The sequence below is a fragment of the Pieris napi genome, chromosome 19 (genome assembly GCF_905475465.1).
Source record: "Pieris napi chromosome 19, ilPieNapi1.2, whole genome shotgun sequence".
Lineage (NCBI taxonomy): Eukaryota > Metazoa > Arthropoda > Insecta > Lepidoptera > Pieridae > Pieris > Pieris napi.
The window spans coordinates 3,449,880-3,467,516 of record NC_062252.1 but is presented as its reverse complement, the minus strand read 5'-3'; the positions used below and the strand labels follow the sequence as shown (position 1 = coordinate 3,467,516).

Below are 17,637 nucleotides of genomic sequence, written 5' to 3'. Positions count from 1 at the left end.
ATTAACATCTAATCCAAGTAGAAATATTAAGAATTATTATCATATGTTATATCTGGGTTTTTGTTCCCATTCCAATTTTTTTAAATTAGCTAAAGTAATATATTAAATCGTACTTACACACACTATGTATAACAGCAATATTTTGAATAAATAAAAAACACGTGATAAGGCCACTATATATTCATAAATAATAAATATGCTTAAACATTGTTATGTAGCACGATAATGATTAAACAATAGTAGTACACAGTTTTTAACGATTCGTTTCTTAAACGAATCTCCAACGTCTAAGCTAAGCGGCTTCATCGAAATAGCCATCTAGTTGCGTCGAAATCTGTAAAATACAAGTTTTTTTTAACAAATTAATTGACTTTATACAATACTTAGTTTAGAAAAAGTATTAGATATGGAAATTTTAACTGCAGTCACAAAATATAATTATGTTAGCCGTTCTCTCTGAAGTATGATAAATTAATTCGTATTTATACCCGTTTTAACGCGTTTAAAACTATGACTATTCAATAACCTTTCCAGAAGTTACAGATCACTGCCGTGTAAGGCTTTTATGGAGAAGGTGGTTGTAAAGATTAAAGGCAAGGTGCCTTTATAATGTGAGATTTTTCAGATCATACTTTTTGACAACAATTATAAATAACTGTTATTTTTATGACATATTGATTATTAATATTACTTATTTTGCGGTTTTTATTTATTAAAATTTTTATTGATAATCCCCGCTTTGTTTTTAAAACACACATTAATAATTTAAAAAAAAAATATAGCCAAAACAAATTACACCTCATATACGAAGAACATTATGTAATAACAAAGACAATTTACTAATAATTTATTGGTTAAGATGTGTGTGTTTTATACATTATAATTACATATATATACATACAAATATTGATTCAAAAAACTTACCTGCATTGGTGTGTACTTAACGTACTTGTCGGGATTCTTAGAAAAAGGCAGATGCGCGTGCGCCTGATAGAAGGCAGTATAGGGCGGTAATAACGCCGCCTTGTTATCCCTTTTCAATGATTCGCGTAATTCTACGTCCGGGACGCTGTAGCCCCGCTGCGCACGCGTCGTTTCATCCCATTCGCGGTTAAACGACTGAAAAACATTTACAATAAATTAGTTATATATATATTAGTTAACTTAAGTTTACACACATTTCTGGACATTGTTAAGTTGAACTTTTGTGGATAAACACTCTTCCGAGGTAGAAAAAAAATGAAATATTAATTAGCTGAAATAATAAAAAACTAAAGCAAAAAATATGCTTAAATAAATACAAGTAAAATAATACTCAAATAATATCTGTAAATAAAAATTAACGAATATTTAAAATGTGACACAGAAAATACTCAAAATACATAAATACTATTTTCAAAAACTACCATTGTTTGCTACAATTATTTAAAATAAAATTCCTTAAAAAAGAAAGATGAAATTACGAAGGAACAGTTTTAAATAAACTTACTTTGTCAACTTTCATATCTGATACATTTTTACTAAACATAAAAATAAAAACCTCGTATCGATTGGTGGACGAACTCCTCCCAAACGGCTTAACCGAATTTTATAATTATTTATAAGAATAGGCCGTACAGTATATTATCATAGCTTAAATTTACATAAAAAGACTTACCGAAAACTTATCTTTCAGTAGCTGTCTGTCTTTGTCTCGTAATTTAGCTGGCAACGGTTCATCCAGAGTTATGGACGATAGCAGCTTGTTCCAGCTAAAATACAGAACATAGAATATATACCAAACCGGTTTTGGTTAAAAACCCACAGACGGTATCATATTCTGTCATCATTAACCCCTCTAAAATTGTATTTAATGGGGAAAATGAAACAGACGTCTAATAATAGTTACATTTAAATAATGTTTTTATAAATGTTCACATTCGAAATAATTTTCACTAGAAACTGTGCGGAAAGGGAAACGACGTGTCGATCATCCTAACTAATATTATTGAAATTAACTTTATTTATTAACAAAATTATAAGTCTCTTTATAAGTATCAAGATGATTAGTCAAACTATAATGACGTGTTGCCATAACAAAAAATAAGTGCGTGCGTACAAAGTACACATGTCAGAAGGGAAACTTCTTTGTCCTTAAAAATTTTACCCGATTTATATTTATCGATATAGTAATTTCTTAAATACATATGTGCATAAAAGTTTTCCATGGCGTGTTGCACTTTGAATCAACTCCGAATAAATGGTATGTACAAGTCGTCGGAAATATCTGCGAACCTGGCTTAATGACGTCATACAAACTGGAGAGATAGCAAAAAAATTGAAGATGTAAAAATAAAAAATATTTTATTTGTGTACTTATTTTTATTGATACTCGTACCTACTTGAAATTTACAAATACTTATTATTTACATTATTTAAAATTCAAATTATTTACAAATTTACAGAGAAACAATAAACACTAAAATGCGATTAAAGAATAATACACGTGCGTCGGCGATTGCGTTGGCAACGGTACTGGATAGGCGAAAACGGGGCGGGGTGCGGGGAAGCGCATTCCAGCGAGGTTCGCAGATATTTCCGACGTGTAGTATATACATTCTTATTTATTCCACAGATAAAACATACAATAGATGTTCTATAGATAATAAAAAATATACCTTTGCAGATAAGTATTCTTATAATCGTTGATCATACGTCGGTATCCGGCCTCACAGTCCGGTTCAGACAATGCCAACATGTCCAAAAGACCGCTCCGTTGGAGACCCTAAATATACAACACGTAAAATATGGTTTAAACTTAATATTATACTGAGATTTAGGCTCACCTCATGTTATGTGGCTGAATACCGCCCATGGCCACTTACTATGACAAAAGGCGAGCAATGGCCTTCTTCAATCTTATTATTTTATCGCAACTGTTTATTTATACCATCAATATTAAAAAATATGTATAAGACTGTTTAACAGCTTAAATACAATTAGACAAAAGAGTTCCTACTTTAGGTAAAAAGATCTTATGAAAAGTATTGATTTTAAAAACTCCGCAAAAACGCATATCCAGACAAGATGGCGTCGTACCAGATGTGACGTACCATGCTTGTAAACACGTAAACAATTTGCGATTTGTGTTAAATTACACATATACACATATTTCGTTTAAAAGCCGTCTCCGACGAAATTAAACTACAAGACAGTATTAGGATTGAATAGACGAAATCATTCTTTACAAGCTTGCTACGTTATCGTGGAATCGACTAATAAGTTAGTATAGTACGTTAGTATACGTACCTACTGACGTACATAAATCATATTTTTTTATAAATAACTGATTTCTTATAATTTTGTTCTCTCAATACTGTCATATGGCCTCGACTAAAGTGAAAATTTTTATGAACGCTAATATTCAAAACATAAAACGTGGTCGGTTTGTAAAATATAGAATTTCATAAAATGATCTTATTTTAATTAAAGACAAACTAATAATAATCTTTAACAAAAATGAAAAATAAAATTACCTGTAACAAATACAAAGTGTTGTTCAAAAGGAATATAGCTTTCAATGCGTCCGGGTACTGCTCGCCCTTGTTGCGTAGGGACAGATTCAGCTGCGCTAGCACCTTACCTGTGTACATTCATTTCATTTGATGATTCAATCAGTTTTGCAATGTAAAAAAAAATCTTTTAGTCCAGTCAAAATAGACAAAAATAAGTCATAACTTAGCCAAAATTCGCATAGAGCTGAAAATTGGCAGAGACGTTAAATACATCATTATAAATGAAATGTCAAAAATCCCCTTCGATCCTATTTCTGCAAAAATTTTTATTGAAGGTGAAAAGTATAAAATTAAGGTTTTTTCCATTTTTCTCGAAAACAGTTAGTATTATCGTGAAAATAGATCAGACAAAAGTTGTAGATCATACAATTCTCTACAAAAATGGTTCAGTCACTTTTTCTCTTACGACTCACCATTCATGAGATATCGCGGTTTTAATCATTAGAAAATTCATATTTTACATAATATGCACTAAAATGCAGTCTGTATACGTCACCGGACGTTCAATATAAATGAAAATAAGTAACTATTCGTTTGTGTTACTTACACAATAAAACTTGTATAAATTAAATGAGGATTTTCAAATATAAGACTATACTGTCATTCCCTAATTCCCTTCGTCGGTACCCTTGAGTAACATCTGCTAACTACGTCATTGTTTGAGTGTGGAGGGTCGCATACCTGCCTATTTTTGAAGGAAGTAAATGAAATGACTCAGTATATACTGTTAGTTTTGAAAATTCCTGTGCAGTGAGCAGACGTGCTTATTGGTAATATTTTCAATTTTAATTTGTGCTGTTAAATAATTTAAACAAAATGTCAGAAGTTTGTTTTATTTGTGATAAACCTTTGAAAGAAAGTGAAGTCGTTGTTGTTGATCGTGGAATGAAGACTTTGATTGATGCAAGTGTTGAAAGAAATGATAATTTTTTTGAATACTTAAAAGACAAGCAATCTGTGACAGTCCACGTGCAGTGTCGTAAAATGTATACTCGAAAGAGTAGTATTGTTGCAGCTAAAAGACAGCGCGAGACAGAAGAAGGTAGTACATCCACGATAAGTCCACCTCATACTAGAGCACGAGTAAGTGAGCCAGATTTCAACTTTAAAAAATGTTGTTTATTTTGCGGCGATGAAGCAAATGAAGAAGCTGAAAAGAAGAAAGCGCAGAATGTTTGTCGTAAAATTTATAAAGTATCTACACTTGAATTTAAAGATTCCATTTTAAAGGTAGCTCGGACTCGTTCTGATGACATAGCAAAAGCTGTTATTGCCCGCATTGGGTATGAATTTGACTTAGTTGCTGCTGAAGCTAAGTACCACAATAACTGTTATAATATCTTTCTGAGACCTACCACGGGATATAAAGTCGGTCGTCCCGAAGATGATTCAGTAAACTTGGCGATGGAGGAAATATTTCAGTACATTGAAAATAATGATGATTGCCAATTTTCATTACAAGAATTGAAAGATATCGGCAAAAATTCAACTATAGATAATAAAACAATTAAAAGAAGATTAAAGTTAAAGTATGGTGATAAAATTATTATAACTGAGAAGAAAGGAAGCTTAACAATTATCTGTTTTATTGATAATCAGTACGATATTCTTAATAAAGCTTGGTATGAAAATAAAAAACAAAATACAAACTAAGAACGATTCTGAATATTGAAAGCTGCTGCAGCAATTATTCGAGAGGATATTCAATCTGTAGTGATTGATAATGATAATTATCCCCCGCCGAGTCAAATGTTTGAAAATATTAACAGCGATATTCCGGAGTCCTTGACTTATTTTTTGGAGCAAGTAATTTAAAAAAATCGACGATTTAAAGTAGATCATTTGAAATTAATATGTACAACTATCAGCCACTGTATAATGACTGCTGTTCGGCCTAGGTCTTTCAAATCAAGATTGCAATTGGGTTTATCAGTTATTTTTCATCGACGATTTGGATCAAAACGTCTTATACAGATTTTTTCGTCTTTCGGATTGTGTGCATCATATAATGATACTATAATGTATGAGGCAGCAGCAGTTCTGCATCGTCTACCGCATATTTTGCCACCAAAAACTGGCACATTTATTCAGTATGTTGCAGACAATGCTGATATAAATGTACATACCTTAGACGGTCATAATACGCTTCACATCATGGGGATCATTAAAATTATTACTCCAAAAAGTTCAGTTATAGCAGACGAGCCTATATTACGAACAAACATACTTCCTTCAGCGCAACATTTTGCAGAAAAAGCTCATGTGCCAATACAAGTCTATCAAACAGATAGTGTGGTAGGATATAGCAAAATAGCTGTGCAGGATTTTGATTATAAAAATAATACAACAACATCTTTACTTAAAAATGCGCCAAGTACTCATAGGTGGTGCGGAAATGTGTGCATATTATGTAGAATATGAATTTTCTAATGATTAAAACCGCGATATCTCATGAATGGTGAGTCGTAAGAGAAAAAGTGACTGAACCATTTTTGTAGAGAATTGTATGATCTATTTTCACGATAATACTAACTGTTTTCGAGAAAAATGGAAAAAACCTTAATTTTATACTTTTTACCTTGAATAAAATTTTTTGCAGAAGTAGGATCGAAGGGGATTTTTGACACATCATTTATAATGATGTATTTAACGTCTCTGCCAATTTTCAGCTCTATGCGAATTTTGGCAGTTTTTAAGTCAAATGCCTATTTTGACTGGACATTTACTTATATAGAACGTCTTTAACGGATATATTTTTTTTAATTATTTACAATCGTGGTCAAAGAGACTAAATATAAGAAACGTCTAGTTATATAAATAATGTAATAATTTCGCGATTTTATCCGTTAATTTTTTATATCTGTTTATTTGCATAATAAAATTAGTCAAACACTAACATCATATTATTATGTAATTTTCTTTGTGAATATCCTAAATTAAAACCACGCAACACACCACTACAATTAATTCAACCAATTTATCATAATTTACTTAAAATTATTAGAAGTTTTCATGACACAAATCTCAAGCAATCAAATTACAATTCTCACACGAAATGTCAGTATTAACGTAGCACATATTACCCAATGTTGTTTAAAGGACTTTGGTCCAATTACCTTCATACATTTTCTCAGTATCGTAATAGTAAAAACATGATGTTTCGATACATCAAATGCGTGATTATTTTGTTAACTGTAAATGTATATCCAATGAAATTATAATATCGCATTGAATACAAAATCTATATAAATATACTTACGGAAGTATATAGACAGCATGAGTGCGTTTCTATCCTGTACGCCGGCGATTTGAGATGCAGCGCGCGCGTACGTCGGTTCTGCATTTAGGGCTGGGCCTAAAGAAATAAAAGTTTATTTATTGAGCGATTATATAAAACTGGGAGTCTATTTTAATCAAATTGCGGCGAATGGGTAGTTAGTACGAGTACCAGCTACTTCAACTTTTTTATGGTACACCAATTTAAGTTTATTTTTAATCTTCGGTCGGTCGTGCTTTCGAATTCCTGCCGTAGAAATTTTTATTTGTATGGAGGCAATTAATAAACAATAGTACGGTAGAGGAAAATAACGTCAGAAAGGAGATGTACCGGTGTCTTAGATGAAAATCGTTATGTGTTAGAGATAGAGATAGATAGAGACGTCAGCTCTATACGGGATATACGGAAGCGGTGTTTTAATCTTAATATATATAAATTACGTGTCACGTTGTTTGTCCGCTATGGACTAAACTACTTAACCGATTCCAAGCAAATTTGCACACCGTCTGCAGTTTGATCTAACTTAAAAGATAGGATGGCTTACATCTTAATGTATACCCGCAATATTATTTTATTGCAAATTATTTGTTTTTTATTTGACAGTCACAATTCTAACAGATGGCGCTGTGTTGAAAGTACCATCGTTTTACATAAGCTACAATTTAATGGCATACCCACCAATAAACCATGGTGGTCCCCATGACTGGTGTTCTCCTACCGTTTTCCCTTGAATAGTTTACTACTATGTAATATAACACAAACCACAGCAACGCTTGGCCGAGTCTGCTAGTATACTATAAAATTATTTATTCATTCAGAATAATTTAAGGGGTTAATTTGACATAAAATTAGTCAAACATTAAAATCAACTGGATTAAAACTCATACCAATGACTTGTAGATGGGCAGCAAGGGCCTGGCAATAGGCAAGGGCCGCAACGGGCAACTGATGCACTGTCCCATCCACTGCCCCAGACGCACTATCATTGCGAACACCCTCTACCCACTCTTCCAAGGAACGGATACACTGAATACCATAAATAAGAAATTTAAAACACCACGTATAAGTGGAGAAAAGACAAAGAAGAAATACTCTTTACAACGTTCTGGACGAGTTCTATACTCTGATTTTTAATTCCGTAGAATTCTGACATTTCATAAGTTGCTAAAAAAATTCTCCGCCGAAAAAGGGACACATTTGACTTATTTGAGGGCAATAAAATGCTACGTATTTTTTATGTTTTACCTACAAAAAAGGTAAATCTAAATATTTACTTACTCAAATGAAATTAACAAATATTTCAATATCACGAACAATATATCGAATTAACTTTAATTACTTTATTTTAGTCTTTAGCTGGCATCACTGCCTACTAATTCCAGGTTTAGTAAACCTTTTTAAAAATATGAAGTGTTATCTTTACTTGTGCGTATTTTACTGTTTGTGATGAAAAGGAGCGTAATTACCACTCACCGTTAAACCGCTTTTACTGTGGAGCACCACACTTGATAAAATGTGTACATTAACTAACAATAACAAGTATGTATAGACTCAGATGTTCAGACTCGAATTGAAAAATGTGCCCGGCCAAAAAGTTTGCCATCACTGACATGTCAAAAAATGATAGCTGTCAGAATTCTACGGACATAAAAATCAGAGTATAAGAGTATTCCGTCCATTTCTTCTAATACTATGGGTTATGACAGGTCACATACACACATTAGGATCGGTAGTGCTATGATCCCTGTTATCAGATGTTTTTTTTTTTTAATTTTTATATTTTTTCAGAAGAATTTTATTTTTCCTGTAAGGAAGATTTCCGACCCATTTCGATTTTGCCTTGGATAACCAAGGTACTGGAACCCCTTATATATGAGGAATTTAATGAATTTCTAAACAACCTCTCCTCCACTTCTCTTTGCTATTTATATTTATTCCTTTAACTTTTATGTAATTTTTATCTTAGTATAGCACCTGGGGGTTTTCACCTCGGATTAGAGTTACAGTGAATGAATTAATATGTTCATTCGATTCGATCGATGTGGGATATTGTTTTTTAAACTATAAATTGCAATGTTTACCCAAAAAAATTTTGTGCACTCCATTGTTATAATTTAAAAAAAAAAATATTATGAAAAATTTATGTTTGACCATATACTTTCACTTTAAACAGTATTTTATTTTATTTACATGTTGAATCTTACCTGAGTAGTAGACATAAAGGAACATTTTTCAAAGATACCATCTTCATCATATCTAGTAAGTATTTCTCTATCACTATAAAAAGTTGGAAGTTCTTACATGGTGCTGACAATTCTGCAGTAAGGCTGTATAGGGTGCTGGTGGGGCGGGATGCAGAGCTCGTTGCAGGTCTGGTTGCAACTTTTGCAAGCGAGCCAATAAGGCCCAGCTGGCGGCAGCACTGCTGGAACATCTGGACGCTGCTTTACGGCTGCGGGAACACGCGCGTTCCACCTCAGTTGCTATACCGAAGTATTATTTTATTTAGAAATACGTGATACATTACTACTAATATGTTATTTCAAGCAAGCCTAACTTTACTCAGATTTAAAATTAATTAAAAAAAAAAATCGGTTGTCTGTAAAGTCGGTTTACTGACGATAGTTGAACGTGACAACGTCATAAAAAAATATTGATGGGATGGTTGCATTTAAAAAAAAAAAATTAAATTTTATTTGTTTGATAGGTATTTTGTATGGATATAGAGAAGGAGGTAAATGGAAATCACAATTGAATTGATCAAGTTACATTTATTTGTACGCATAAATAAAGAGTATTTCATTAAGGGCTTCCTATCTTCAAATTTAAATAAAACAAAATTTGTGTTAGATATCATCAACAATTTTCATTATGTGTGGAATATAACATCGTTCAAATGTCCGCTCCGGCTTCTCTGGGTGGCGCGCATCCGAAATGTCAAATTTTCCATGACGCTGGTGCGATCCACGAGCGAGGTGAATCAAGCTGAATTTGACCGATGGCATGGGTTATGTTGGCTTTAAGGGGCCGCTGAGGTTTGTGGCTTATTCGCATAGACTTGCGACTTAAGAAAACCCCACAAGAAATAGTCTAATGGGGTCAAATCGCACGATCTCGGTGGCCAGTTCACATCATCTCCACGTGAGATGACCATGCCATCGAACCGCTCATGCAGAATGTCCAATGTGGCATGAGCTGTGTGGCACGTAGCGCCGTCCTGTTGAAACCACATGTCGTTGGTGTCCATATCATCCAATTCAGGCCACAAGAAGTTGGTAATCATCGACCTATGGCACTCTCCGTTTACGGTGATGGCCTGGCCAACGTCGTTTTCAAAGAAATATGGACCGATGATGCCGCCAGCCCAAAATCCACACCAAACAGTGACTTTTTCGGGATGCATTGGACGCTCTTGGATCATGTGGATTTGTATCGGCCCAAATTCGACAATTTTGTTTGTTCACGTACCCATTCATCCTAAAATGGGCCTCATCGCTGAAGATGATTTTTCGATGAAAATTAGGGTCAGTTGCCAACTGCTCCAGAGCCCATTCAGCGAACACTTTGACCATTGACAAGTCTTTGTCTATGGTCGTTTACCTTCAGCTCCTGGGTCAGTTGAATTTTGTACGGGTGCAGGCCCTAGTCACGACGCAAAATTCGCCAAGTTGTGGTCTGTTAAAGGCCGAGTTCTTGTGAGCGACGCGAAATCGACTGCCTCGGATTCTCCTGCATGCTCTCACGGACAGCGGCGATGTTTTCGGTAGATGGCGGTAGGTGGCGTTTCGTCGACGTACGGGAGTTGGTTGATCGTTTACTGAACCAGTGGACTCAAATTTATCCACCACACTGCGAATAGTCCTCTCGGTAGGACGATTATGGCGCCCGTAAAATTGGCGAAGCGCGCGGAACGTTGCCCGAACAGAACATCCATTTTGATAAAACAATTTTATCATTTGCACGTGTTGTTGAACGCTATATCCATCCATGGTGATTTGTCAAAACAGACTGAATAAATGACAGCCAATTTGACAGATGTAGCTTCAACAAGATGGCCGCTATCAACTGTAAAAGTTCGGAAGTCCCTATTGAAAGACCCTTTACAATTATGTCAATTTTAAATGGTACGCCTCAGAGCGAGGTAACGCCTCAGAGCGAGGTAACGCCTCAGAGCAAGGTAACGCCTCAGAGCAAGGTAACGCCGCATGAGTCATGTTTTTTCGTGCATGCAGCCGGCTCCATCGAATTATAAGACGTTGTCACGTCAAAAATTACACTGCACAAAAACTACCCATACCTCAAAAGCCTACCTACACCGATTTTATTCAAAATAGAACTCTTTCTAAGTCTCCATTATTTTGTTGAGAAATTTGTAAACAAACATACATACATACGAACTTTAGCACACATGCTTTGAAGCCTAAGTACTCACTCACTCAAATATTATCAACTCCAATTATATCATGAATTTTTTCTTTTTTGATGTCAGTAAAAAACGCCCTAATCTGAGAACAGCCAAACTACGCACTGTTCTTTTCTTTTCCTATGCACAGAAATAATACTTATAATTGTTTATTATAATCATTGTTATAAGTCGAATGAATTATAAACCTTCATTAATTCATAATCGCTTCAAATAACCAATTTTTTGTCAAAACATTATATAACTAATAATTTATAAAACTACATTCCACCATGTGTATATCTAATCTTAATTATTCTATAGAGAAAAATAGTCCTCACCTAATATTCCCAAACAGTCCTTGAGCAGGGCAGCGAGCAGCGCGGGCAATCTGGGCAAAGGCACCAGCCCCAACGCGTGTCGTTGCTCGCGACGTGCAATACGACACACGGCCGCTGCCAACGTCCCCGCCGCCTCCACTTCGCGCTCGTCCAAGGTTTCGCTACATTCTTCCATATCTACCACAAATATATTTATTCAAATCTATTTCTATGTATGAATTAACTCCATGGTACAAATTGGTGATAATATCCTAACCAACCCATTCATAAGTCAAAAGCTAAATCAGTATTTTGTCCCCTTCTGTCAAATTGTGTTTACACTGTGATGGAATGAGTTATTGCGGATTGCGGATAATCTTTCAAAACTAATCTATAATATATGTAATCGGGCGCCACGTTGCCTCTTTCAATTTACTAAGAAATGAAAAAAAGCGAATATAGTGAATGTTGTATTGTCTTTTATTGACATAACCTTTACACATGTAAAGAAAAAGCTTTTTAACCGGATTAAAAACCGGGTTAAAAAGTTTTTTCTTTAAATGGTGAATGTTATTTTTGGTTATAAAATGCCTGTATTCTTACATCATTTTACAGTGAATTAGTACTATGCTCTTACTAATTCACTTTATGAATGACATGGTACCTTAAACAGTGAGAGATAGATAGAGATATATTTTCTTGTCGTGATATCTTTTTTCGTTCATCATTATTTATTATTATATTACTTATATCTCATATCATCATTAATTATTATCTCATAAAAATATATTTAAATATGCTAGCGTTCAGGCGTTAGTGGCTTCGCTCGGCTGGTTATATATATATATATTATATAAATAGTTAAACATATAGTATCGCGGACTTTATTTCACACCTCAGGTTACATAATCAAAGTTTTCATACGAATTTCTAACTCTTTCTAAATATTCTATAGCTATGTATGTTATCTATAGTATGTTCATCAGGGATGTAGGATTCTAATGGGTATTTTAAATCGGTCCAGATGTTTTTAAACCATGCAAACAAACATTCAATCAAATTCTTCCTATTTATAATATAAGTGTAGAATGATATCTCACAAGCATCATTGATTGATCTCCTTGGTCCAATGGCCAATCCCGTGGACTGCTCCAGTGTTTGTGAGGCTTTCATCATTATGTTTATTGCACGCTTTTCTAAACTGAAAAATTAAACCGATAAATAATACACCTTATATTGAATTTATATTTCAAAAGCAGATATATATTTTAAAAAAACGTGTGGTACTCGGGGCTGCCGCGGTAAAGCATTTTTATATCAACTTATGCAATTATATTTATTTATTTATTTATGCAGTATTTTGTTTTCTTTGATATTAATTCAATCTACCACTCTATCAGACTAACACGCCTATATAGTCTGTCTCACTCTAACGCATACCGGCTGCGCAGGCCGCGCTCACCGATCACGCCAGACCGATGTGAGACGCAGTATGCGTTCTGTCCCGCTCTATCTAGGCGCTATATCTATGCAATAGCTTAATAAAAAAAACCTATCACTTTTAATAATTAAAATTGTTGAGATTAGTTATTTTTTTTAAGTACGATATAAAAAAACTACAAAAATTAAGTTATTAATTAAATTTTAAAAAAACTTACACTTTCTGTATTTTACTTGTCCTTCTTGATGTACTATCAGCACGATTTAACAAATTTTTGCTTCTCTGAAAAAAAAATGTGGCACTTCATCCATTTGTGGCTATACATATTATTTAATTAGTAACTTATTAATCTCATTATGCCGTTATCGCAATAAGGCTTTATTCATTAAAATCCATAAACAAACAAATATTTTAAAATAAAACTTACCATTAATGGAGAACCAGCCATAGATCTAGATCTCAAATAGTCTTTGAAAGCCACAAGTGAGTTCTTAGCAGCCGGAGCCCTAATAGCGAGCAAGGGCCCAGATGGAGGCCGACCAGCTGCACTGAGCCATGCAGCAGCCGCCCGCATAGTTTCAACACTAGTCACAGTTGTTGAGTTACTTCCACTCACTGATATACTGTCTACGCTTGAATCTAAAATTTTAAAACATTAAAAGAAATAAACAACAGGCTTAATGGTGATTGTTATGGACAATCAGATGCATACCCATGATTAAATGTGTGATTTAAGATACAATTCTAAACTTTGCATGATAAATTTAAAAAAAAATATTATCATTCAAATTCACACATGTAAACAAATATTTAAAAATACTTTATGCTAACAAAACACCATTGCCATGCCAATTAGCCAATTCACATATTAATTTATATGAGACTCCAAAGACAAATTAATAATATTTTGCATAAAAGTCTCCATCTGATATTTTAAACAAGGCCACAGAGATGACACACATCTAAAGAGCAGTAACACAAATGTGTGTAAGCTCAAAAAGCAATGGTTATAAATACTATTCATATATATTCATATAACATAATGTCTGACTAGAAGATATTATTTTAAATTTATGTAAATATCTATTTATACCTTCCTCAAGAGCTATCATATCCATGAGTGTTGTTGGAGATAGAGGTCTTGTGTTGCGACTGAGAAGCTCCTCAAATGACGATTCCAATTTAAGCACCCCAGTATTATATAGTTGGTTCTAAAATCATCAAAAGTCAAGATAATCTTATTGTAGGAGTTTTGTTTATATTTAATAGCTGTTTTTTTTTAATTCTCATAATATTGAATTTATAAGCTTAAGAGAAAAATACAATGACCCCTTTTTGACCCATGCAAGAGACATACACCAATGTAATGTTATGAATAATGTACCTTTAAAAAACCATTAAAAACTTGTATACTTACAATATTTTCAAGTTCAACACTTTGTGGATTATTTTTATTGAAATAATTTTGAGCCTCTGCTAGTTTATCCAGTGCCTAAAAACCCAAAATAAACTTAATTATTGTCTATTATATTTTTTGATAATATGTATTATGTTCATCTAGTGGCTATGCAAGATATTCTTATCTGTTCATCAATGAAAATTTCTTGCTTTATATGTAATTAACTTATGAAAAAGCATCTTAAAATTGAAAAATTAACATTTGTCTGGGACTGATAGCTGATTACATTCTTGAAAAGAGAAAAAGTTCAAAGAGAAATGTTCAATGAAACTAATGACAGAAATCAAAAAATTTTAATGCCACTAGAAAAATATAAACAGTGCTTTTGCATTAGTAATACAAATGCTTTCTTTAATGTCAGAAAAGAAAGAAATTGTCTTAGGCAGGAAGAAAGCTGATCTCTTAACCAATGACAAAAATAAATTAAGTGAAGAAAATATAAAAAGGTAATTTGCTCCATGTCTCTGTGGACAGTTACACAAGTTTTGTAAACATACGTAAGTATACTTTCTTATGTAATTTAATATTTTTTTTTTCTCACAGTGGTTGCCTGGAAGAGATCGCTCGAAAGCGATAAGGCCGCCAGTTGCTCTCCTTTTTATTTAATTATGTCAATTGTACTATATTAATGTATATGCAACGAAGTGTTAATAAATAAATAATTATGAAATATAGCTATGGACCAATTTTGATAATGTAAATATTACCTCTAAGTAAATATTAAGAGCTTCTGTGGTAGAAGTATGAGGCCCATTCTGGATAAGATCAGCTAATTCTCTAGACACCATGTAGTAGTTTATTACATGTTCCAAAGATTTTACTGTGCGCTCCATGTCTAGAAATTCAATATGAATATTAAAGCTAAACAAATATACCATACATTCTAGCAGACAGAACACTTTAATTGTTAAACTGTGGCCTATAATCTCTGTATGTTTTCTTTTATGTTACCAAATACTAATCAATTTCTGGTAAGTCAACCTATTACTAATTAAAAGCCTTACTCAAAGACATCATCCTAAATTTCTTCACCTTGTGATATATTTATTATTTTAGCAGATTTGAATTTTACATTACAAAATATTTCTGAAATTTTAAATACACAATAGACAACATTTTCTGAGATTTAACAGCCAATCAACTACTCACTTTGATGTATGTGCTGAAGTCGTGCCGTATCTCCATACAGTGGTAAAACTGCTTTTTCAAGCTGTTGAAGTCTCTGTTCACAAGCACCAAGTACATTACATACATCATTTGCAATCGACATACTGCGATTAGCAGCAGCCTTAAGCTCTTGCATGTTCATCATCTCCTGTTAAACAAGGACACGCCTCCTTTTACAACTTATAGTATAAGATCTTCTGTACCAAGAGTTACCACAATTACTAATTCAAAAATATCACTTTGGTGTCAACTCACCTTCTTCAATTTCATTTCTATTTCATACTTTTTCTCCACTGCATACATGATGAAAAAATTTATATACCTCTACGATAAGCACTTTGTAATTACGAAAAGTAATAATTTAAAACATGCTACAAAACATTCCGACGCTTTCCCCGGTAAGTTGAAACTATATTAATTTATATAGTTTCAGCATTGTTTTATGATTAATTATATAAATAAAATGTAATAAACAAATAAAACCAAATTAGATTTGCTTATCAGTCTTCAGAAGTTGACACTTGACAGTGACAGTCTACAATGATGATGATATTAATTTATCCCTAATGGGAAAGGCAAAGGTCTTTAGTTCATACTGCCAAGACAGTCTACAAAGTATAATTATTGACAATAATTATTGTGAATTGGCCTCTAATCGCTAGACGAGGCCGAGTTATAAACCTAATTCCACGTATGTACTCGTTGTTTCTATGACTGCTGCAAAATGATAAAAGGTGCCAAAGACTGCATCACAGTTTTAGTTATGTAAAATTGCAATAATTTAGTGCACTACCGTTAACAGCATCGCATTCACAATCATGAAAGGGTAAATTAAACACCTTCTTCAATTTGGCCTTTCATTTTTAATTTTTAAAATATTTTTGAATGAAATTTTATAATAAGATATGACTTGTTATATAATTTAGAAAAAGTATCCGATTGCAGTCCGATGACGTGCCGTACTTGTTCGAAACGTGGCTGACGTTTTGAAAGCTGTCTTGTTTTGTCTTTTACATTTCACGTACGTTCACCAGAGAAACATTACGAATTTGAGATTTTTTAAGAAAATCCATATATTTGTGACTATTCCATTGTAGAGTGTACATATCTTTTTAATTTGTAAGTATATAAAAATACTTTTTTATTAGTAATACGTTAACTTCCTTCCATTTTAACATTACTTATTAGCTAATTTATTTCAGAAAATGGACCAAATCGTAAAGTTCGTAGAGCCTGGCAGACAGTTCGCTAAGGATTCTATCAGATTAGTGAGAAGATGCACTAAGCCAGACAGAAAAGGTCAGTAAATATTTATTTAAATTTATAACAGTGTTCTAGAAATGTTTTGACTATCCATTTGTATGTTTCACAGTTGTTGCGCTGGCATGTCGCCACTTTATTGATACCCGAAATTAAATGTAGTTGAAGTCTAGTGCATTATACCTCATTTACAATATATGATAAATTAAATAGGATCTTGTCTCATTTTTCAAACACTGTACTTGTATTCATTAGTCTTAGAAGTGCTTCTCTAATTTACTCCGTGTTCTTTAAAACTGCTGAATATAGAACTGTTAATTTAAAAGGACATAAATTGTTTCAGAGTTCCAGAAGATAGCAATTGCTACAGCTATTGGTTTCTGCATCATGGGATTCATTGGTTTCTTTGTTAAGTTGATACATATTCCGATCAACAACATTATTGTAGGCTCATAGATAGTATTTTAGCTCTAGTTTTAACTTATCGTTAAGTCCCCTGGTTTCTTTAGTTTATTCTCGCTTCCACTTTCATATTTTATTGCAATAAATTATTTCTTTTTTTTTACAAAAATTATTTCTATTTAATGTTATAGTGTCAGTTATCACGTTTCACAATTACAATTGAGGTTTATGTTGGGAGATTTAAACTTTTACTCACAGTGAATAGATCAATAATAAAATATATTTATAACTACTTTGTGTATCAATTCACTCCTGGAAGTTACATACATTACATATGTTGGGCTTCATACCAGTA

At 33.1% G+C, this 17,637-nt stretch overlaps 2 protein-coding genes across 4 annotated transcripts; one reads left to right on the top strand and one right to left on the bottom strand.

Annotated features, from left to right (window-relative positions):
* Positions 1 to 164: 164 nt before the first annotated feature.
* LOC125059265 (exocyst complex component 7) lies at positions 165 to 16,151 on the bottom strand. Of its 2 annotated transcripts, none has more exons than XM_047663632.1 (17): positions 15,876 to 16,151; positions 15,603 to 15,790; positions 15,161 to 15,288; positions 14,412 to 14,486; positions 14,088 to 14,205; positions 13,422 to 13,633; positions 13,212 to 13,276; positions 12,654 to 12,754; positions 11,575 to 11,751; positions 9,133 to 9,314; positions 7,719 to 7,857; positions 6,814 to 6,909; positions 3,516 to 3,622; positions 2,658 to 2,764; positions 1,658 to 1,751; positions 925 to 1,119; positions 165 to 334 (listed from the first exon to the last, which is right to left on the bottom strand). In XM_047663632.1, exons 2-17 carry the CDS (start codon positions 15,763 to 15,765, stop codon positions 293 to 295), a joined length of 2,001 nt encoding a protein of 666 aa, XP_047519588.1. In that variant the 5' UTR covers positions 15,766 to 15,790; positions 15,876 to 16,151; the 3' UTR covers positions 165 to 292. The 2 variants fall into 2 exon arrangements, with proteins under 2 accessions (XP_047519588.1, XP_047519587.1); XM_047663631.1 differs by having other exon boundaries at positions 15,603 to 15,768.
* Positions 16,152 to 16,578: 427 nt separating this feature from the next.
* On the top strand, positions 16,579 to 17,574 carry LOC125059332 (protein transport protein Sec61 subunit gamma). 2 transcript variants are annotated; one of them, XM_047663710.1, is made up of 3 exons: positions 16,579 to 16,739; positions 16,823 to 16,919; positions 17,224 to 17,574. In XM_047663710.1, the coding sequence occupies exons 2-3, from the start codon at positions 16,826 to 16,828 to the stop codon at positions 17,334 to 17,336; spliced, it is 207 nt and encodes a 68-aa protein (XP_047519666.1). In that variant the 5' UTR covers positions 16,579 to 16,739; positions 16,823 to 16,825; the 3' UTR covers positions 17,337 to 17,574. The 2 variants fall into 2 exon arrangements, with proteins under 2 accessions (XP_047519666.1, XP_047519668.1); XM_047663712.1 differs by having other exon boundaries at positions 16,597 to 16,739; positions 16,809 to 16,919.
* The last annotated feature ends 63 nt before the right edge of the window (positions 17,575 to 17,637 follow it).